Consider the following 22,428-nt stretch of genomic DNA (forward strand, 5'->3'; position numbering starts at 1 on the left):
ATTTTCAGGAAACATAGACTCAATTGTTTTGGGTAGAAAGAACAGGCCCCGTATAACTTTATTATTATTTTTCTTTAGAATTAATGGTTTAAGCTGATATTTCTTTAATAGCTCTTAATTAAAATTATCTTTTGCTAGTTGTTTTACCCATCAGTCAATAAGTATCTCTCTCTGAGAACAGGCCAATCAGTGCGAGATTAAAGAGATCAGTTGTGTATATGTCTCTATCTGAATCTTGAAATTCTGATACCAAGAGAGGGAGCAAAAGGGGGTTGACCTTGGGCATATATCTTTTTCTTCAAGGATTGAAACTTTTGACGAGACTCTTGTTTCCCTTTGTTGCTCAGTATGATTCTTGTTTTGAAAGATACACAGTCAAAAAGAAGTGTGTGAAAGATGAGAAAAAGATATTCCACGTTGAATTCTTCTCAATAGAATGTCAAAAAGTAGGAGTTGCCTTGTGGTGTAAAAAACCATGAAACCCATTTACCTTCCAATATAAGCAGTCCTTGTTCTTTAGGCCTTTGAAAACTTTATCATATTCGTCCAAGTTTGAGTCAGAGCACCTAGCTTAAGTATTAATGTGGTAATTTTCTTTAGATTCGGTATTATAGTAGCAATACATTGATCATGCAATAATATCAATGACAAGCCAATTGGCATGAATATGAATGTACAAGAAATGCATATCACTATTAACTGTTGACTGTGTCACTAAGTAATATAAACGCCACAGTTATTCTGTATTTATGCTTGATTTCTTCTTCATTTCCAGATAAATTGATTTCTTACAGGTCTACAAGATGCTTGATCTTTACTGTAAAATGTTCTTGAGATCCATCCGCATATGATAAGTCACGCTAGATCCTTGACATTATAGAACCCTCTAACTGGATTATTCAGGGGGGAAAAAATGCTTTTGATCCTTAAAGTCGTAGACTCTTTTCTATAAAGTAACAGAAATGGGTAGTCAATTAGCGCTTTAGGATTTTTTGGCTGCTAGCGCTAAACATCTTGTTTCGACCTGTGTCTATTACAATATTGGTCTTCAGCTGAAATTGCAAGGTTTCTCTTTAGGAAATTAGTAACGAGGAACATATGGAGATGCACGCTCCAAAAGTTGAGGATCTCCACCACCTCTAAAGTAGGAATATATCCTTTGCTTCAATTGAGATAAATCGCACAAATAAAGTTGACGTTCTCCTAGGTAGGGAAGGGGCTTGGCGCGATAGAATAAAGCTCTGCAGACTGTTGCTCGTGTTTGAGGTATCTAAATGTGGAAGAAACAGCAGAAACCTTAGCAGGTCTCTTCTTTTCAACGTGCATGATATTCGTGCACTTTTCGGTTGCATGCTAGAAGATATCTTGTTGTATGTATGCTTTTAATCGTTGTTAATGCACTCATCAAAATGACATTACAATACTGTATATTAGCTCTGGTTACTCCTGCCAAATATTCATGTAGGTATTAGATCTATGCTAAGAAAAATTGCCAGAACTTAGCTGTCCTCTATGGAGTCCCAAAACTATGGTCAAGTCTAAAGCATGAATCAATTCTGTAGGGGTATACACTATTGATCACAAACAAATGAGCAAAGTTCACAAAAGTCCCTTGCAGTTTGGGTGTTTTTCGCTCAACCCCCATTAAGTTTTAGGAAATCCAGTAAACCCCCAAAACGTTTAAATTTTTTTTTTCACTCACCTCACATGGCAATGTTACATAAAATAGCATCAATTTAGAGTTTTGAAGGACGAAATCACCAAAAATAACTTTTGGGGTTTGGTAGCCGCGACCTGGGAGCAAACACAAGCAAAGGGAAGGATAAAGAAGACGCGATGCCGATTCTAGGGTGAAAATATAAAAGAGGACATGAATAGGTCTATGAAAAGTAGGAATATTTTCGTCTTTTGACAGAAATGTCATGCATCATACTCACGGTGTTAGTTTTGGGGGGTTTTCTGACCGAACTTATTTGACATTAAGTGAAATTTTCTAACTTTTTGGGGCTAAGGTGAATGCCCGGGCTTATTGTGAGGGATTTAGTATACTTAACCCTAAATAAAATGTCAAATCCTACGCTAAAAAATAATCTTTGAATACTAATTACAACGTGCCTTGTCTGTGTGATAAATTGCATGCAAATTTTCTGAATATGCAAGATTAAGATACATGAAACTTATCTGCTGTGTTCTCGCTTCTTACGTGTTTGTTGCGTATCTTTTGATAATTTTTTAGTGAGGACAGTATGATCGACATGACAATTTACATTACAAACCTATTCTTTTATAGAGCTGGATCAAGTTCTCCTGCCAAATATTTCAATTGTAGTTCTGCTCCATTTTCTTGATTTGTACATGAATTTCTAAATTGCTTGGATAAACTCTCAACGAGTTTGATGATTTTTGCCTTTTCTAGTACCAAAGGAAATGTAAACTCGATTGCCAAGTGATTTGTTACTAACAATTTTAAGTTTTCACTTTACTCTTTTGCCTGAATTACGTGATGCTTGATGTGGGCTTATAACATATTATGTCAAAAACTTGTACATGACAGATTCGCATCATGATATTTGTAGAACATGATTAATGTTCCAAGTCTATAGTTTACGGGGTTATTGCAACATGATTTGTCTACAATATTATCTCAAGCATGCAGATTAGCATCCCAAGACTATCAGTTAATAGTTGCTTAGTCTGTAAACATTTACTCAAGTGAAGGTAGCACTGCTCATATTGTTATTACTTAGTTAATCTCATATCGTCTTGCCATCAAAAAAAAAAAAAAAAAAAACTCATATCGTCTTAATTCTACGTATCCTTGTACTACACCCCGTAGTTGTGCTTTTTCTTTTAAATAGTGCTGATGATGCCTATCCGGTCAAAGTACTTTTTCTTTGGAAATTCCAGAGAAGTCCAGCCTCTTTAAATTAAGTACTTTCTTCTGATACCTTGATTAGGATTAATCATCAGTTGTTAGCGTAAAATAATCAAATGTTGCCCAATAATTTGTATACAAAAAAGATAGTTTGGCCGAGTGGTCTAAGGCGCCAGATTTAGGCTCTGGCCTGAAAAGGCATGGATTCAAATCCCACACATGGCATTTTTAAATTGTTAATATTTATTTTTTATTCTTTTAATAATTTGTCTATATTGTTTATCTATTTAATTAACTATGTTTATTATATTAAAAAAAACTATGTTTCTTATATTTCTGGAGATACATGTTTTAATATATTGAGACTTTAATAAAAGTAAAAAATTATCATCTAAAATTATATATATATATATATATATATATATATATATATATATATATATTCTTTACTATAGTATCTTGTGCGGAAGAGTCGGATCTATAAGAAATATTCAAAAGAGAAGGGAAAAAGAAAAGAAAAGAAAATCTATTTTATATTGTTAATTTTTAGTTAACTATGTTTTTTTGTGTTGGTGATAAAGGTTTGATATGATGAAACTTATAGAAGCGGAAACAAATAGTTTATTTTACTATATTGTTTTCTGTCGTATAAGATTCAAATATATAATTAAATATTCAAAAGAGAAGGAGAAATGGAATGAGAAGGAAAAACTATAGCATAAGTTACAAAACACTATTCCATACAGGATTTGAATCCTCTCCACCAAAAAAAAAGAAAAAAGAAGCAGTCGAGAGACCACGACTTCAATAATAGTCATTGGTTTGCCCATTATATGGTTATGATGATGTCATATTTTGGGACGGGAGAGGGCGAAGAGGGTGGAGGGGACACGTGGAGGATGGGGGAGGTGTACGCATTGAGGACCGCGGTGATGAGGTGGAATCCCGAGCTGTGGAGGGTGAGGAGGAGCTCCATTTCTTTATGGTGGTCCTGGTGGGGATCATCTTTGAATGTGATGGCGATGATGGCGACGATGACCGTGATGGCAACGTAGATGATGGTGTGTCGAATGGAGCACGACGGTGATGATGACGTCATGTTTTGGATCTGTGCGAGATATTTTCTTGATTTTGTTTTGAGAATGGAGGACTGACTTAGTTATGCATTGTAATTAGGGGTAGTAAACGAACTAATCGAATCGAATACTGAGATGTTTGTATTTGTATTTGTTCAAATTCGAACCCGAATTCAAATATCCATGTCCGCAATTTTTCGAATTTGAACTCGAATATTTGGTATCTGATAAATATTTATGACTATTCACGAATATTTATCGAATGTCAAAGTATATTCATGCTGCTAAAGAATTTATTTTTTAAAATAGTATTTAAATTTATAAATAAAAATTATTTCTTTATGATGTATATATATTCAATTCAAATATTTCATTACAAAACTAATTTAAATTTCTTTAAGTTTCTCAAAATTAGTATATAGAACTTAAGTAGAAAATATAAGTTTGACAATATAAAAATATGTGTAGTGATATAAATTATAAGCAATCAAATTTCAAACAAATATTTGATAAGGAAACAAATCGAAGGTACCTTTAGTTAAATTCCATTAATTAATAAACTCAAATATTAAATATTATTTGTTTAGAGTTAAATAAATCACCGGATTGAATATGATCGAATAGTTAGTTAAATAATTAACGAACTATTTGTTAATTATTTGGTTCGTTTCCACCCCTAATTATAATATAATGCGGTTTTAGAAGGATTAGGCTGCGCCGCTGCGGGCCTTTGGACTTATATCTAATTTGCATCCCGTTTAGGCGGCCGATTTTTTAGAGAGAATAAAAAGGAAATCTCATACTATAACCAGCATTGTTGCACGTACAAGTGCACGTGCAATAAAAATTAAATCTTGATTATTCTATTCTTATATAATAAGGTTCACTTTAATACCTTAAATTTGTTTCCTCCAACATTTCAATATATGCAAGTCTAATTTTCCATTACAATCCACTACAAACCATTTAGATGATATCCCAACCATTTTAAAGAGAAGATACTATTCACTTCAACAAACTGAAAACAACAGGAAAACTATTTTATATTATTTATTTTTAATTAACTATGTTTTTTTGTGTCGGTGATATCAATTTGATATAATGAAACTTATAGAAGGGAAAAACAAATAGGTTTTTTTATATATTGTTTTCTCTAGTATAAGATTCAAATCTATAAGGGGGTATTTAAAAGAGAAGGAGAAAAGAAATGAAAAGGAAAAACTATAATAAAATTTATAAAACACTTTCATATACAGAATTGATATCCTCTTTAGTAAAAAATAACGGAAAGATCACTAGATTAATAATAGTAGTTGATTTGGCTACTAGATGGTTATGATGCCATTATGTTTTGGAATGGGAGAGAGCGAAGAGGATGGAAGGGGACGAGGGAGGTGTACGCGTGGAGGGCGAGTTGGAATCCCGGGCTTTGTAGGTCAAGGAGGTGTTCCATTTCTTTAATACCTTATACTTGTTTCCTCCAACTTTTCAATAAATTTAAGTTTAATTTTCCATTTCAACCCACTAAAAACTATTTAGATGTTACCCCAGCCATTTAAAGAGAAGATAATATTCCCTTCAACAAACTCAAAAGAAAACCAAAAACAATTTTATATTATTTATTTTTAATTAACTATGTTTTTTGTGTTAGTGATAATACTTTGATATGAGAAACTTATAGAAGGTAAAAACAAACAGTTTATTTTTACTATATTGTTTTTTTTTCATATAAGGTTCAAATCTATAAGCAAATATTCAGAGACAAGGATAAAAGAAATAAAAAGAAAAAACTATAATAGAAGTTGTAAAATAATTTCCTATGCATGATTTTGATCCTCTTCAGTACAAAAAAAAAGATAGTGGACAAATCACTACATCAATAATAATCATTGATATATCTACTAGATGGTTATGATGACGTCATGTTTTCGGATGAGAGAGGGTGAAGAGGGTGTAGGGGGACATGTAAAGGATGGGGGAAGGTGAACGCGTTGAGAGCAGGGACAGTGAGGTGGAATCTCGAGCTATGGAGGGTAAGGAGGAGCTCCATTTCTTTATGGCGACCCTGTTGGGATCATCCTTTGTACATAGGGGTGCCAAACGGTTTGGATATATCCGAACCGATCCGCATCCGTATCCGAACGGATACGGATATGGTAGGCTGATTTTGAAACCGGGCGGATACGGATACGGATACGGATATGATTTCGGATTTTTTTCGGATACGGATTCAGTAACGGATATGAGGGTTGCGGATACGGATATCCGCAATATAATAGTGATTCGGGTAATCGGGTCCCAAATTTATACTTACAAACCCGCAAACCCAAAACCAAAACTTAAAAATGAAAAGACCTAGGCTCTCACCCTCAGTCTCTCAGCCATCAAGGCCGCCTCCACTCTCCAGCCCTAGGCCGCCTCTCTCTCTCTCTCTCTCTCTCCAGTCTTCAGCCGTTCGCCAGCGATTCGCCAGCGATCTCACAGCTGTTCGCCGGCGATCTTCTTTTTCTTCTTCCTCCGTTGGGTTCAGATCCTTCTCTCACCCTGCTGCTCCCTCTTCCCTCCAAGTTAGATGTGCGGCCACCAAACAAGTCAAATCACCAGGCGTTTCTTTTTATTTTATTTTATGTAAACATATATTTAGCAAATCTGGTAATGGGTTTTGCTCACCTTGCTGTTTTATGCATTTGTTTATTGATTTTTTTTGAGGGATTTATTGCAGCTGATGAGGACTGGAAGACGAAGCGTGCTGTTCTGCTTGAAAAGAGGGTAATAAATTTTTTTTTAATTTCTTTTAAAAAAAATTCGCTTCCACTTCCCTTCCTTGAAATTCTAATGTATGTGTTGCTCTTCAGTGACTTGATTTTGATTTGTTTTGCTTCTTGCTCACTTCGTATATCAGGACCAGCTAGTAGTTGTGAGTAGATTAATATCTAAATGTAGTAAATATGTTGTTTTGAAAACCGAGATGGTCAACGCGATCAAAGTCATTCATTACCTTAATATGTTGTTTTGATACTGGTCTGAAGAGAACTAATTAAGAAGGAGATGATTTCAAGGAAGAGAAGTTGCGCAAATGTTGCTGGCTGTTGATTCAAGAGTAGTGTGTCAGTTGACTCAGTTCTCTTTTCGTGAAATGTTTGTCATGGTTGTCTGAACTATTGTTTTAGTTGGTTGTATGAACTTATTGTGTCATGGTTGTCTGAACTTTAGTCCTCTTGTGAAATGTTGTGTCATAGTCGACTTGTGAAATGTTTGTGTTTTGTGCTACTGAAGGTTTTGGATGAAGATTATGTCTAATAGATTTGTGCTCAATTTTAGTAATTCTAATTATATGTGAATTAAAGAGAAGCCTATAACCACATACATTTACCTATTTGGTTGTAATTCTAATTACATGAATATCCGTGATAATATCCGATCCGATTCTCAAATATCCGATCCGTATCCGTTTCCGATAAGTGCGGATATGGTTAGTATTTTTTCTTACCGAGAATGATCCGTATCCGTATCCGTATCCGTTTATAAGAAGCGGATATGGATATGGTAAGTGTCATATCCGAACCGTATCCGCTCCGATAACACCCCTATTTGTACATGCTACTATCTAATATTTAATAATTCATACCAATGAGGAAATATCTACATACATGACTGTAACTAGTTGTCTACTGAAGGGAACAAGAAATCAATGATAGAAACAATTTGGTCATAGAGTTTCATTATTTTATAGCTCATGCCATCAAACTATTTACTAAAACAACTAAAACATAGATAAAACTATCACAAATAAATAATTCTATGCTAAAAGATTTAAAAATATATATACAATAAATTAATCAAATTACTAACATATGTACAGTGAACTAATCAAATTAATATCATATGTACAGTGAATTATGTATAGTGTACTAATCAAATTGATAACTTACAAAATATTAAAATCATGAAAAAAAAACTAACGAGTGGAAACAAAATGCTTGCTTGAAGGAAAAATAAAAAATAATAATAATGAAAATAATAATATTTAAGGAAAAGAATGCTTACCGATTTGTCGAAGAAAAGACTATGACCCCCAAGTAGGGGTGCATTCGGTCCGGATACGGCTCGGATATGATGCTAATCATATCCATATCCGCTTACCCATCTCGGATACGGATATACATCGGTAAGAAAATTTTATAACCATATCCGCTAAAATCGGATACGGTTACAGATATACATGCGGATATATAAGCGAATATGCATGCAGATACAAAACAGATATGAGAAAACTAGATAGTATTGAGAAAAACATAGTTCATGTGATACAAAAGAGTTTGTTAATATGTTCATTATAATTAAAAAGTTAAGATTAGACATTTTGATCATAAAAATTAACCACAAATCCATAATCTAAGAATCGAAACTATCGTAAGAGTATGACTAATATGTATTCGGATATTTCGGATACGGATACATATATTTCACTACAAAACCATATCCGTAACCATATCCTATCGGTTATAGATTTGAGTAACCATATTCGTATCCTAATGGATACGGTTACGGATATTTTTTCGGATACGGATATGGTTTAGCACCCCTACCCCTAAGTCCCAAAAGAAAATCCAAATCTCGCTCCTCTCCTCCTCTTGTTCTCGATTGGGTTTTTCTTTTTTCTTTTTTTGTTTTATTTTTCTTGCCGTTTTGGAATAGAGATGGGGAGAAGAGGGGATTGGTTTATATAGGAAAAGATTGAGTGAAGAAACCCTAAGATTAAGGAAGTTTAATTTGTGGTAAAAGGGTAGTAGTAACAAAAAATTCAGAGGATCTCACGTTTTGATCTTGGGAGTTATCAAGTCACGGAGGTTTTGTTGGGCAAAAGTTCCGGGGAAAAAATAATTCACCAATCTCACAAAAATCAATTGCAACAACCAGCAGGTGGTTGGGCCTTCTAGGATGAGCCTTTGAGAACTTGTATTTTTTCTCAATTCCAACATGATGTGGGCCTATGCATAAGGCTTGCCATAAAAATGATTGTGGGCCTCCTATATAAAACCTTGCATAAAAAAATATTGATTATCACAGGGTACAATAAAAGCAAAATCATACATATGTACATGAAAGGTAAGCGCTTTTAAAATGTTTATTGACGTATACTGTAAATAAATATTTAATCACAAGTAAATACTTTTTTTAGGGAGTAAAAGTTATCTGCTAGTTATATAAAAATATAATGGATAAATACTTTAAAAAAATGTTAATCATGTATGCAGACTATAATGAAATATTAAAATTTTCAATGAGTAGTGCACTTTATGTATATATTGCCTATTGGTTTGTACCACAGGAAAACCGAACTTGCCGAAAGACACCAGAAGTGTCCTTTGCCCACTGACTATCAAGCTCTTAGTCAATCATGAAAGGCCCATGTATAGGCCCGCCAACAATAACTTGGACCTACTCAATATACTATACTGTCTCATACCACATCATATCATATTACATTCCTCATAAAAGTTTAAAATTATGGAAAAAAATTGGACAAATTATCATTTATTATAGTAAAAATTACTGTAATAACATATAAATGACAAAGTGTTAATTCCATTCTAGAAGATAACGCATGTCTTGGATTAACTATACACTTAACGCGTGTCTTAGATTAACTATACACCGAGTTGACCTGACTCCAAGAAGGTCGGACCAGAAGACATCGTCACTTAGCCCCTTCCTAGATGGGGAAGTCGAGAGGCATCCTCACTCGGACCCTGCTACTAAGAGCAACTCCGTGCATTGTCATTCATTGAGTCGAGTCGAGAAGCCCTCTCATCAAAGTGCCCGAGTCGAAAGGCATCTTTTCTATGCCCTCTCGCAAGGCCGAGATGAAAGACAGACATTCTAGAACCTCTGGCCAATAGCCGATCACAATCACATTAAATGCAAGGTCAGAGTCATCATTACATCGACCCCAAAAGTCTTAATGACTCATTAGACTTTGTTAACACCTTGCTTCCCCCCTGTCACCCTCGCATTAGTCACAAAGATGACTCATACCACCCGCAGTCGACACCTGTAAAGTATCATCTGAATAAGCATACTATTTGGACTCGGCCAAAGTTACACAATTGCCCTCTTGGATCTGCTATAAAAAGGTGTGTTGCATATTGCATGGAGGTACATGATCCTTGGCAATATAACACACTACAATCGTACTTTTGATCAATACTGACTTAGTCGGAGGAGGAACCCCCGAAGAACCCAACTCCGATTCTCTTACATATTGTTTGTGCGCAGGACCAAATCCTCTGTTCAATAATCAACCATTAAATAAGGTTAAAGAGCCACACTAAATTTCCAATTAAATAAGGTTAAAGAACCACACTAAATTTCCTTATTTGATATCTGACATCAATAACTACAATTTAATTCAAATCTATCATCAAATACAAGTACCATAATTATCCTAAAAAATATTAAATACTTAACTTAATCTTAATTCTACATGAACATCAAATTACACATCTAGACCTTCATCTTCGACTTTTAGGATTTAAACCATAAAATTGTCAAAAAATAAAAATAAATAAATGAATATATAAAATCCAAATAATAAAATAAAACACATAAAAAAATAAAAATTATAGAAAAATCCCTTAAAGGTTCAAAAATACTAAAAAACACCCGCAAAAGTTTAAATTTACAAAAATACCCTGAAATTTCAAAACTTACAGATAACAAAGATGAAATGAAGAAATCACCATCAACCTCCTAAAATATTGAAAGTTGTAAGACCACCCTCAAAGTTCAAAAATTGCAATCAAAAGTTCAAATTTACTAAAAAACCCTAAGATTTGTAAACTTACTCCCCACATAGGAAACTTGAAAATTACCATCAGTCCTTAAAACTTTGTGTTTGCAAAAGACACCTTAAAATTTTCAAAAATTGTAAAAAAGCACCATGAAGACTTTAAAACACCCTGAAATTTCAAAACTTACGACATCACACATTAGAAATTACTAAGAGTCATTCTGAAAATTTGAAATTTGTAAAAAAAAAAACCTCAACGTTTAAAAAAATGCTCTAAAAAATTGTAAAAATGCAATAAAATTTCAAAATTTACAAACAACAGGCATACCCCCCCCCCCCCACCCCCCAAAAAAAAAAGAAAAAGAAAAAAGAAAAAAAAAATTGAACTTCTGCGGACATTTTTAGTACTATTTGAAACTTTAGTGTGTTTTTTGCAAACTTTAGATTTTCAGAGGGCCGATGGTAATATCTTGATTTTACCCGTGATGGTTATAAAGGTAAGGTTTGATTACCGTATAAGAGAATTTATAAATTTGGAAAGGTTATTCAGAATTTATGAAATTTGGGGAACTTAGTTAAAAAAATTGAGATTGATCCCAATTCGGATGTAGGCCGGGTTAGATATTGAACGAAATAAATCACCGAATCCGGCCCAATAAATCTCCAGATCCCGACGATGACAAAACTCCTCTTTGCAAATAAATTACAATTTCTCTCCGCTTCGCCGGTAAAATTCTCCTCCTCCCTCGCTTCGTCGCTCCTTCGCGGGTTATCGGATCCACTCCTCTCTTCCTCCACCAGATCTCCGATTCCCCTCTCCTCCGTTCTCGGATCCGGATCCGAACCCGACCCGATCCACACAGGTATCGCGATCTCCGCTTTACTCCTCTTTTGCTTGCTATCAGGGTTTATTGATGCAAGATCTCATCGTAATTTCGTAGATTTCATTAGAGTGTTGACGAATTTTGAGATAATCTTAACACTATGCGAGTTGAATAGTAGCATAAATGTTTGGTATACTGTGCATTTTTGTGTTACTAGATATTTGAACGTAGGTTTTTATTATGTAATTTTAATTTATTTCTCACTTATTTCATGTTAGAGATATGCCAAGTGGAGAGGAATTTGACTAGAAAAGGATGAGTATTGTGATTTTAGTTCAATACTGGAAGAATTTGACTAGAAAAGGATGAATTTTGTGATATTATTTTTTGTATAATGGAGATTTGATGAATTTAGGTATAATCTTAACATCTTACGAGTTGAATAGTAGCATGAAGCTACTATAGTAATTTGCATTGTTATCTCTGTGAATATTTGAACTTTGGCACTTGTAGAATCTTCACTTGTTTCATCTGGGAAATATTTCAAGTGGCGAAGAAGTTCAATGGAAAAGAGTGGTAGAGGGAGTAATTGATACATGATCTTGGTTTAAGTGTTTTCTGTGAAAAGTGATCTCGGTCCATTATTAATGCGTTCTGTGAAATTCGATGTGGTGACAAGCATGGATAGTGGTTTCTCAGGTTGCTTCGAGTTTGTTGTCAGTATGTGTTAGTTATTCATGGTTGCTTAAGGATGACAATGATGGCATTGACATGGCAGCATATGGATATAGTAATGTCTGTCAAAGGCACCACATTAGTTATTTTACTTGTGGGCGTGTCAGAGTGAAATAGTTTGTCTAGGTTGTTTTCAGGGAGGTCAAATAGTCACTGTGTAGTTAGTCTATTGATGCAACTACAGGCATCGTGATCTTCAGTTCACGCCCCTTTTTGTTTGTTATTACTTATTAGGGCCTATTGATGCTAGATCTCATTCAAAAAATTGATGCATTTTGAGATAATCTTAACATCTTGTGGCTTGAATAGCAGCATAGAGCTTTGAACTTGATGACTGGAGAGTATCAATATTATTTTGCGTTGTTACTGCAGTAAAGATTTGAATTTGGGTCTGTATATGAAATGTTCAAAATTTAATAATATTGAAGAAATATGCCAGTTGGAGAGGAACTTGATTAGAAAAGGGTGGATATTGTGAAATTAGTTCTGTTCTGGGAAGAGAGCAGTGAAGGGACTGTTCATCTGCGCCTTTGGTAACATTTTCAGTTGAAAGTTGTCTTAGACCATTATTACTTTGTACTGGAATTCAATGTCTCCCTATTGCCACAACATGTGGCAGTAGAGGCTATACACCATGATGAGAAACTTGGATAGACTTATGGTGGTTGCTCAAGGCATGGAGATTGTTGAATAGTATCATAAAGCTTCAAAGATCTTGAGTTTGGTGTTAGTATGATTTTTTTTGAGTTTTCACTAGTTCCATGTAGAGAATGTGTGAAGTGGCAAATAATTTGACTGGAAAAGGAGAATATTATGATATTAGTTATACCCTGAGTAATTGATTTGAAGTTTTTGTTGTGAATTTTTGAATTGAAATTCATCTCAGTCCATTATTAGTTAGTACCAAAAGAATCAATATCTCCATATCGCCACAATATACAGATAGTGGTTGCTCAAGTTGCCTTGAGATTGTCGTAGTATGTGTCACATGTCATGGTTGCTCAAGGTGACAACAATGACATTGACATGGGAGCATATTGATACAATAACTTGGCAAGCTTTGTCAAAGGTGGGAATTGATTGATTCATTATTTGATTTGTTTTTACTCCTCGGTGTGTCAAGGTGATATAGATTCTGTAGGTTGTATCCTGGGTGGTTAAATTAGTTGTGCAGGTTGTTTCACTCAGCGGTGTGACAATGACAATCTTATTGTCACGACGAATAAAATAGCTTGAACAAGTTTCCGAACAACGTCATGTCAAGCCATTCATCTTCTTTGCGTTCAGTATCTAGAACAACTAATTCATATTCGATTAACTGGTATCCAGGAAATAACAGCTCCATCAAACATGAATACAAATCCTTATGTGGATTTGATACCTTGGGGGTCAATTACTTAGTTTGCATCATTATGGCTTTCAATAATTTCATCATAACTTGATAGAACAATTGATTACTGATTGTGCCTCTTAGGTATTTGGTACTCCAGTGATCTTTGTTGGGATTGCTTGCGTATTTATTTAGTTTGTTTATACCAAATGCAGTGTCAAGTTAGGTCCTGTTAGAAATACAAATGAGAATCAATTTATGGTGTTTATAAGTGTTGTTGCACTTATTCATCTTAGTTCTTCCATGGAACTACGTTTGGACCATATGGTGTAGAAACATGTTTGCAGTCATAATGATTAAATTTGGAAACATTCTCTTTGAAGTGCTTCAAAAATGAGGAAATTTGTTTATTGGTTCTGTTATGTTTTTATTTTGAAAAATTGTAGAGATATAATTATATATCATTAATAACATTGAAGGATGTCCTAAGAATAAAGATCTTACCTGTGTAAAGGCAACTTGTTACATGATAATTTCTAGACACTCTGGAGTAACCACATCTATCAGATTCAGTTTTAGCTGAAAACTTGGTTGTAATTATCAAATTTAATATCCATTGCACGTCTTCTGCAACTAGATTCCTTGTTCTTAGAATGCTTGCTCTTTGTTTTGTAGATTGCACATCCTTTTCGCTATTACAGATGTCTAATGATTAAAATATTATCTTGCAGATCAGGCTCTGTATTGCCTGAATAAGGTGAAGCAAATATGCAGCAGGGGAATGAAAAGCTGACAAACTTTCCTGGAAAACCTGCTGCAGCCTTCCCAGTTCCTTCGCAGAGTTCTCCTCCTTTTAGACCCTCTGCTCCTCCTGTTGGTTTTAGACCACAAGGTCCTTCTCAATCGTCCATGCCATTCTTGGCATCTGGACCCTTAGCTGGCCCAGAATCATCCGCTTATAGGTCTCAACCTCCATCTGTTAAGTTTAATGGTCCAGCCACCCCTCCACCATCATCTTACCCCACACAAAGTTCGAGTAATTTTCCGCAATCACAAGTTCCTCCTCGGTTTCCTTCAAGCGGCCAACCTATGCCTCCTTTACGGGGTCCCCCTCTAGGTCCACCATCTGTTCCTCCTCCTGGGTATCTTCAATCTCAGGCCCAAACTCCCCTGTTTCCAGGAGGTTTTCCTCCCCAAACTGCAAACCAAGTACCTCCTAGAGCTAACGTGGCCCCTCCACCATCTGAGTCACCATTTACTGCAACTAGACCACCTATGCAAGCACCTTTATATGGCAACGTTAATACCGTTCCAGGTGCTAATGTATTCCAATCACAAACTGATTCACAGTTTTCTCCTCCTAGACCAGTTTCCCAACCACCCGGGCAAGCTTTTCCCACTGCCTCTATTCCGCCAACGCAACCTCCCTTTCATGCCTATCAAGGAGGACTTATGCAACCGCCTCCACCACCTACTGGAGTTCCTTTCGGTTTTACTCAACAAATGCAGTACCCTACTACAGGACCTCCTATAGGAGGTACCATTCAGGGTCTGGTAGAGGATTTTCAGTCATTGTCTGTGGGTTCTGTTCCTGGGGCAGTTGACGCTGGAATAGATCCAAAATCATTGCCAAGGCCGTTAGATGGTGATAGGGAGCCAACCTCCGTTCTTAAATCATACCCTTTGAATTGTCACCCGAGATTTTTGAGGCTGACTACACATGCCATACCTAATTCCCAGTCGCTGCTTTCTAGGTGGCATTTACCACTTGGTGCCGTAGTTCATCCTCTTGCAGAAGTTCCAGATGGGGTCAGTAAAACTCTGTGCTTATATACATGCCCTTGCCCGCAGATCTGTGATTACCATTTGCTCCAATTAGCCCACCTTGTCATAAATACTCACACTGCTTTTTTGCTATTCTTTCAGGAAGAGGTGCCAGTTGTTAACTTTGGATCAGCAGGTGTTATTAGATGTCGGAGATGTCGAACGTATGTGAATCCATATGTAACATTCACAGAGGCAGGAAGGAAATGGCGCTGCAATCTTTGTGGTTTGCTTAATGACGGTATGCACCTTACATGTTCTTTCTTTCTTGCCTTCTAAGTTTATTACCAGCATGATTCTGTTGTAGTTGTATCTGCTTCAATATCATAAGTAAGCACCTTGGCAATTGTTTTCATGATTTTGGCATTGGAAATGTTTGAGCCTTCCATGATAAGATGTTCCATATTTCTAGGCATTCAATTTAGTCGATCTCCACTGTTTGTTCGATGTTAGTGCTATTGGTGAACTTAGAACAATATAAGTTGGATTTTTACATATAGACTTAAAGAAGACAATTTAAGTTTTTCAGGGTGATTGTTATTTTCCACTTCTGTTTATGATCTATTTGTTATGATTGTTGCTCTTAATTCATACTGCTTTCTCTAGATGGCACCCTGAGAGCCTGAATGGAAAACCCACAATGTTCATCATTCAGACACCTGCCTATTTTCAATATATTATGCTTTCTTTCGTGCTTTGATTTATGGTATTTCTCTAAAAGAACTTCATTTGTTGTCTTACATCCAAATAATAGCTATGAAATTTTCATTCTAAAGTATATTTCTTGCTGTTGTCGCTGAGATTAACTATAAAGATAGTTTACTAAATCTAGCTTTTTGCTGAGATAGATGTTCCATGCTAGGAGATGATCTTATACTCAAGAAAGTGAGAGATGATTAGATTTTTAGTTGAAGGTTCTCTAGATGGAGAGAACTTGTTGATAGGACCAGAATACTTATACCAAATTCTTTTCACTTTACCATATCAAGGTTTAAATCTTACTTAATCCTTAAAATTCCATCTGATAGCTGCAATACAGGCATTAGTTGCTCTAAAATATATTTTGATGCAATAAGTATGATTTATGATGTCTTTGTGTGTTATTCAGTTTACTTAATTTCTAATTTTCTTTAATAAATTCTGTTTAGTGAGAGTTTTAAATTTTCAGATTTGTATATATATCTCGTTAAATACTTAATATGCACTTTATGGTGTGCAACAAGAAACAGACTGGAAGATGTATAACTAATGTAGACTGTAGAGAAAAAGCTGTTTAACGTGTTCATATTTTTCTATGTGGCTGCTGGACTGGCCCAATTTATCTTTAGCTATAGTTAGTCTTTTGGATTCTTGTAGAAGATACAGTTCAAGCTTGTCAATTAGATTTAGGAATACTCTGATTACACTTTTGTAAACTGCCTACAGAAAGCTCATTCTTGAGTTCTGGCTGGACATATGCAATAATTTGCCTGAAGAAAATGAGAATCGTTGAGCTTCACATACTGGATGTGTGTTACTATAACACGATAAAAATTCTCGGCATCAACTTTGTTGAGTGTATATAAATGTGTATAATGTGTACAATGCGTATAAATTTGCATAACATGCATCCTGCGTATTTGAGCATGTCCTTTACATAACCAGTAGGAAATTGAGGCACTTGAAGCTAGACGTTTGAGACCAATATTATCATATTTGCTCTTTTTTTTGGAGATTACTAGGATATGATAAAGAGAAAGGAAAGTTGGAAGGTAACAACTTGTTGATATTTATTAATCCCAATAACTTTGACGCCAAAAATCTGCAAGAATTCAAGAATCACGAAAGAATTGATGCACCACAAGGCTGTACTACCACATGATTTTCCTAGTTTGCTTCTTTGCATTTGATTTCCTTCTGCAGCTTCATTTCTGCTACTTTCTGTTTTCAAAGAATGCTGTCTTCCTCCTGTTACAAGTCATTTATGAAGCTGCTTATTTTCCATTATTAGGAAAGGTATGTCATGTTTGCTGCTATTTGTTAGTATTTTCAGTCAATGATTCATTAGTAGAGTCAAATTTAAGAAATACCAAATTCCATGTTATATGAATACACTTATGTTGGAATTCTTGAAAAAACAGTATATGACAGAGGAGGTAGTTACCTATGCATGTATGCACATTTACATTAAATTACAAGCAGTGTAACCATGATGTTTGCAAGCCATCTACTTAAGCTTTTGGTGATAAGGTAGTTTTTGACATGCATAAATACTTCTTTGTCCAGTTCCAGCAGAGTATCTCTGTGGTTTAGATGCCAATGGAAGGAGACATGATATTTATCAAAGACCTGAGCTTTCTAAGGGAAGTGTGGAATTTGTTGCTCCAACTGAGTATATGGTGCGACCACCTATGCCACCACTGTACTTTTTCCTTATTGATGTTTCAGTATCTGCTGCTCGAAGTGGTCTGCTTGAGGTAAGGAGTTAGTTTGCAACGTATAGCCTTTACGTGAATTCTTCATTTATTCTCTAGACAGTTTGTATTAGCTTTCTGACTCAATCACCCTAGAGTCTCTAGTAAACTCAGCCATGATGATATCAGTTTTTTTGGTTCCTTTTTTTTGGTGGTGTGTGTGGGCGTGTAGGCACTTTTATCAGTTTCCTTATATTTTTGCAGGTTGTAGCTAAAACAATAAAGTCTTGTCTCGACGAGCTACCTGGCTTCCCCAGGACGCAAATTGGCTTCTTAACTTTTGACAGCACATTACATTTCTATTGTCTGAAGGCATGTTATTTCTCTTCCCAGTTGCCTGAATGTTAGCTGTAGTTCACCTACTGTTCGCTTGTTGTAAAACTGTAGACCACTCTAAATTTTGTGATTGTATATAAGGTCCTAGCGTCAATAATATTCATTCGCTATTTTTGCATGTGCCAGTCTTCTTTGACACAGCCTCAAATGATGGTGGTAGCAGATTTGGATGATATATTCTTACCCCTGCCTGATGATCTTCTTGTAAATCTCTCTGATTCAAGGCATGTTGTGGATGCATTCTTAGATAGCTTGCCCAGTATGTTCCAGGGCAATACAAATCCAGAATCTGCCTTTGGTCCTGCTCTGAAGGCCGCATTCATGATTATGGTAGATCTTCTTACTTGACATCTTTGGTGGTTTCAGAAGAGGAAGTTACCTCATCTATACATCCTGCTAACTGTTGTACTGTGTTTTTATTCCCAGAGCCAACTTGGAGGGAAACTGCTTGTCTTTCAGAGTACTTTGCCTTCTCTTGGCATTGGTCGCCTAAGGTTGCGTGGTGATGATCTCCGTGTCTATGGAACTGACAAAGAGCACATATTGAGGGTCCCTGAAGATCCGTTTTATAAGCAAATGGCTGCTGAATTTACAAAGAATCAAATTGCGGTGGATATCTATGCTTTCAGTGACAAGTACTCTGATATAGCTTCTCTAGGTGCCTACGCTGAAAACATGTCAATGATGAATAGTAATATTTGAATGCCTTACGTTCCTAATATGTTAGCTAATTTTTCAGGTTCTCTTGCCAAATATACTGGTGGCCAGGTATATTATTATCCATCTTTCCAGGCACCCATCCATCAAGAGAAACTTAGACATGAGTTGGCCAGGGATATCACTAGGGAAACAGCTTGGGAAGCTGTGATGCGCATTAGATGCGGAAAAGGTTTATTTAGACTTTCTTTGGTTTCTTCAGCATTTGTTCCTTGAAAAATGCTATTGATTTCTAATGCGGAATCCTCACATTTCAGGTGTGCGTTTTACTACTTACCACGGGCATTTTATGCTAAGGTCCACAGACTTATTAGCCCTTCCTGCTGCGGATTGTGATAAAGCCTTTGCAATGCAGTTATCTTTGGAAGAGACCTTAATGACAACCCAAACAGTGTACTTCCAAGTGGCCCTTCTGTATCCTTCGTAAAAAATCTCAGCTTATTGTATCTAGACTGTTATACCTTCTTATCGTTATTTCTTTAACAATTTTTAGCAATTCATATGAGATACTTTATTTGCTTCTTTATTTATTTACATTATTAACCCACCCCTTCCCTCCAGTCCCTCCCTCCTGGGGGGTTGGGGAGGGGAGAATGCGTATTTTCCAAACATTACCGTGCAAAAAGAATTGTTTGAATACACATTGGTGGATGCCAAGTATTTTGTTACAAGATACAGAACGAAATGCAAAGCCAATCATGTTCAGTTGCATGTTTATTCAAGTACCTTGTGCTTGTATTTTTTCTCCTCCACCATTCTTGAGCATTATTAAGCAAAATATACTTCCTCTTCTCTTCTTTTTGATTACTCTTAAGCAAGTACTACTGATGCTACCGTATTTCCTTAGCAAGCATCAGATATACTTCCTCCTCAGGTGAAAGACGTATCAGAGTCCACACAGCAGCTGCACCTGTAGTAGCAGATCTTGGTGAAATGTACCGCCAAGCTGATACTGGGGCCATTATCTCAGTCTTGAGCAGGCTTGGTGAGTTATACATCATTTGCAATTTCTCTTATATTAGTTGTTCTAATAGTGACCAGTATTTGTTTTCCTTCAATACTGAAAATCCCACAGCAATTGAGCACTCGTTGTCCCATAAGCTGGAGGATTCTCGTCAGCTAATGCAGTTGAAGATTGTGAAGAGCCTAAAGGAATATCGCAACCTATATGTAACGCAACATCGGTTAGGTGGACGGTTGATATTTCCTGAATCTCTAAAGTTCTTGGTACTATATGCATTATCTCTTTGCAAATCTGTAGCACTTCGTGGCGGGTATGCTGATGCTCCTCTAGATGAACGATGTGCAGCTGGTTATAGCATGATGATTTTACCCATAAACAGGGTGCTTAAACTTCTTTACCCAAGCTTGCTTAGAGTCGATGAGTACCTCATCAAGGTATAATTGTGAACATTTTTTATCAACTTTAATCTATGCATAGTTTTTTTCTTCATCTCAGTATCAAATTTTTGTTTCAGTTTTAACCAGCCTGCTTTTATTTTCTTAGTTTGTAAAGTTACACTGGAAGCTAACTCTATTATTATACAGATTTTGATGTTCTGAATATTTCCCATGAAATTTATTTACACTAACCATATAATTTGACACATTCGGAAGTGGTTATCACTAATTCATCACTAATTCATCTCCTATTGTGAATTAATGTTTGCAGGCCTCAGGTGATTTTGAAGAAACTACAAAACCATTGCCTTTAACTGCACAAAGTTTAGACCGAGAAGGCTTATATATTTTTGACAACGGATTCAACTTTGTTATTTGGTCTGGCAGCATGCTACCGCATGAATTAGTTGATAATATATTTGGAAATCTTTTTGCCTTCCCTGATATATCCAAGGTACAATTTTTCATCTGCAAGGTTTAAAAAAAAATATATTTATTGTGTTTTCTTGACTCGTATTCTTGCATGCATTTTAGACTAACATAATCTGCTAGTGTCTAGAAAGTTAATGTCAATGGCGTTTATGACGTTCTAAATTTTTTATTAAATTACTGAAATTATGGAATAGGAAACGTTAAAAAACAGAAACAGAGGATGCTGCAATGACCCTTTTTAATTCTTTTGTTTATTTAGTTCTTGCACTTTTTTTTGGCGCATGCACATATATTTCACTTGCCAAAATATGGTAACAAGATAATGCCATCTCCAAATTATCTTGTCACGCTGTCATGCCTCTTAGGAGCTGATCCTCTAGAGGGCTCTCTATAGAAAATCATATGGCGTGCAATGATATCACATGTCTCATCACAAATTGGAAGTTGGGATTGCATTGATGCATATTCTAGTTGATACTCTATTGCTTATTGCAGTGATACTATATTCTAATTGCACTTGATTTAGAATTGATAGCAAGAAACTGGTCATATTGTCCTTCCAGTTTTTTATACAGCCCTCTTGGTAGAATATTTTTCCTTCTTAACTTATGACCTATCATCATGAGTATACACTCTAAGCTGATTCCGCAAGATCCACTTATATTAGTTTCCAACTCTTTTTGTCTGTTATGATTGTAGGCTGCACTTTGCGAAAATGACAATGACATGTCAAGAAAATTTATGAAGATTCTAAACAGATTAAGACAAAAAGATCCTTCAACCTATCAGTTATGCTACATAGTAAGACAAGGCGAGCAACCCAGAGAGAGTGCCTTGCTTCTTTCCAAATTTGTTGAGGATCAGAGCGCTGGAATCAGCGGTTACCTCGAGTGGATTCTACAAATACATCGTCAATCTCAAACTTCTTGAATTTGAGCAGAGATTTTAAAAAAAGACTTTACCTTGAAAGAACTTGGTTTCTTTTTGATAGTTTTATTTGTAAAATGTGGTTGAAATTTTTAATTGTTTCATAGTATTTTTGTCTATTTTCCCCCTTCTTGTGTAGTGAGTTGAAATTTTCTTGTTGTATTCTAATAAGGATTGTAGTTGAATCGTATACCTGAATAATTCTTCAATATGTACTTAGAGACTGAGATTATTCTTGTCAGGTTTGGTTCAAATACTTGGGTTTGCTTTGTTCCCTATTGCGTCAAAATAATATTCCGCTTTGAAAATTAAATCAAATTATTGGTTTGTATCTTGTTCGAGTTATACATATTAAATTATGCATGGTTCCCTTTCTTAACCTTGATATAGATATGTTCACTGGCTCCGGTTCAGACTTTAAAAGTTTGGAATAAATTCATTGGCCGGCCGGTGGCTCCGACGAGGTTTGGGTAGGCGAGGACCTCTTTGCTTATTGATCCTTGTGTTGCGTTTTAAGCGGCAAATGTTGGAACTCAGAGGAAGCAATTCTTTGATGCGAGCTATCTATGTTAGCAAATAGCAAATGATAAATCATTTTTATCTTATGCTCTCGAGTGGGCGACATGAAGCTTCTTTCATCCATCTATCTTAACCCTTCTAATGTGAAAACATATTAGAATATGAAGATGAAGAAAAAGTATTCGG

The 22,428-nt window shown here is 35.6% G+C and overlaps 1 protein-coding gene across 2 annotated transcripts; it reads left to right on the forward strand.

Moving 5' to 3' along the window:
• Positions 11,434 to 21,998, forward strand: LOC109844303 (protein transport protein Sec24-like At3g07100). 2 transcript variants are annotated; one of them, XM_020413291.1, is made up of 13 exons: positions 11,434 to 11,607; positions 14,370 to 15,442; positions 15,560 to 15,698; positions 17,723 to 17,913; positions 18,115 to 18,222; positions 18,373 to 18,576; positions 18,673 to 18,904; positions 18,986 to 19,135; positions 19,221 to 19,377; positions 19,821 to 19,948; positions 20,039 to 20,361; positions 20,636 to 20,818; positions 21,496 to 21,998. In XM_020413291.1, the coding sequence occupies exons 2-13, from the start codon at positions 14,402 to 14,404 to the stop codon at positions 21,724 to 21,726; spliced, it is 3,087 nt and encodes a 1,028-aa protein (XP_020268880.1). In that variant the 5' UTR covers positions 11,434 to 11,607; positions 14,370 to 14,401; the 3' UTR covers positions 21,727 to 21,998. The 2 variants fall into 2 exon arrangements, with proteins under 2 accessions (XP_020268880.1, XP_020268879.1); XM_020413290.1 differs by having other exon boundaries at positions 11,435 to 11,607; positions 14,365 to 15,442.

The sequence above is a fragment of the Asparagus officinalis genome, chromosome 6 (assembly GCF_001876935.1).
Source record: "Asparagus officinalis chromosome 6, Aspof.V1, whole genome shotgun sequence".
Lineage (NCBI taxonomy): Eukaryota > Viridiplantae > Streptophyta > Magnoliopsida > Asparagales > Asparagaceae > Asparagus > Asparagus officinalis.

Excerpts from the sequence above, each read along its gene's own strand:
- LOC109844303 (XM_020413291.1), top strand. The coding sequence starts at position 14,402 with ATGCAGCAGGGGAATGAAAAGCTGACAAACTTTCCTGGAAAACCTGCT. Across the intron at positions 15,443-15,559 it reads TTGCAGAAGTTCCAGATGGG|GAAGAGGTGCCAGTTGTTAA; the intron begins GTCAGTAAAACT and ends CTATTCTTTCAG. Across the intron at positions 20,819-21,495 it reads CCTTCCCTGATATATCCAAG|GCTGCACTTTGCGAAAATGA; the intron begins GTACAATTTTTC and ends TTATGATTGTAG.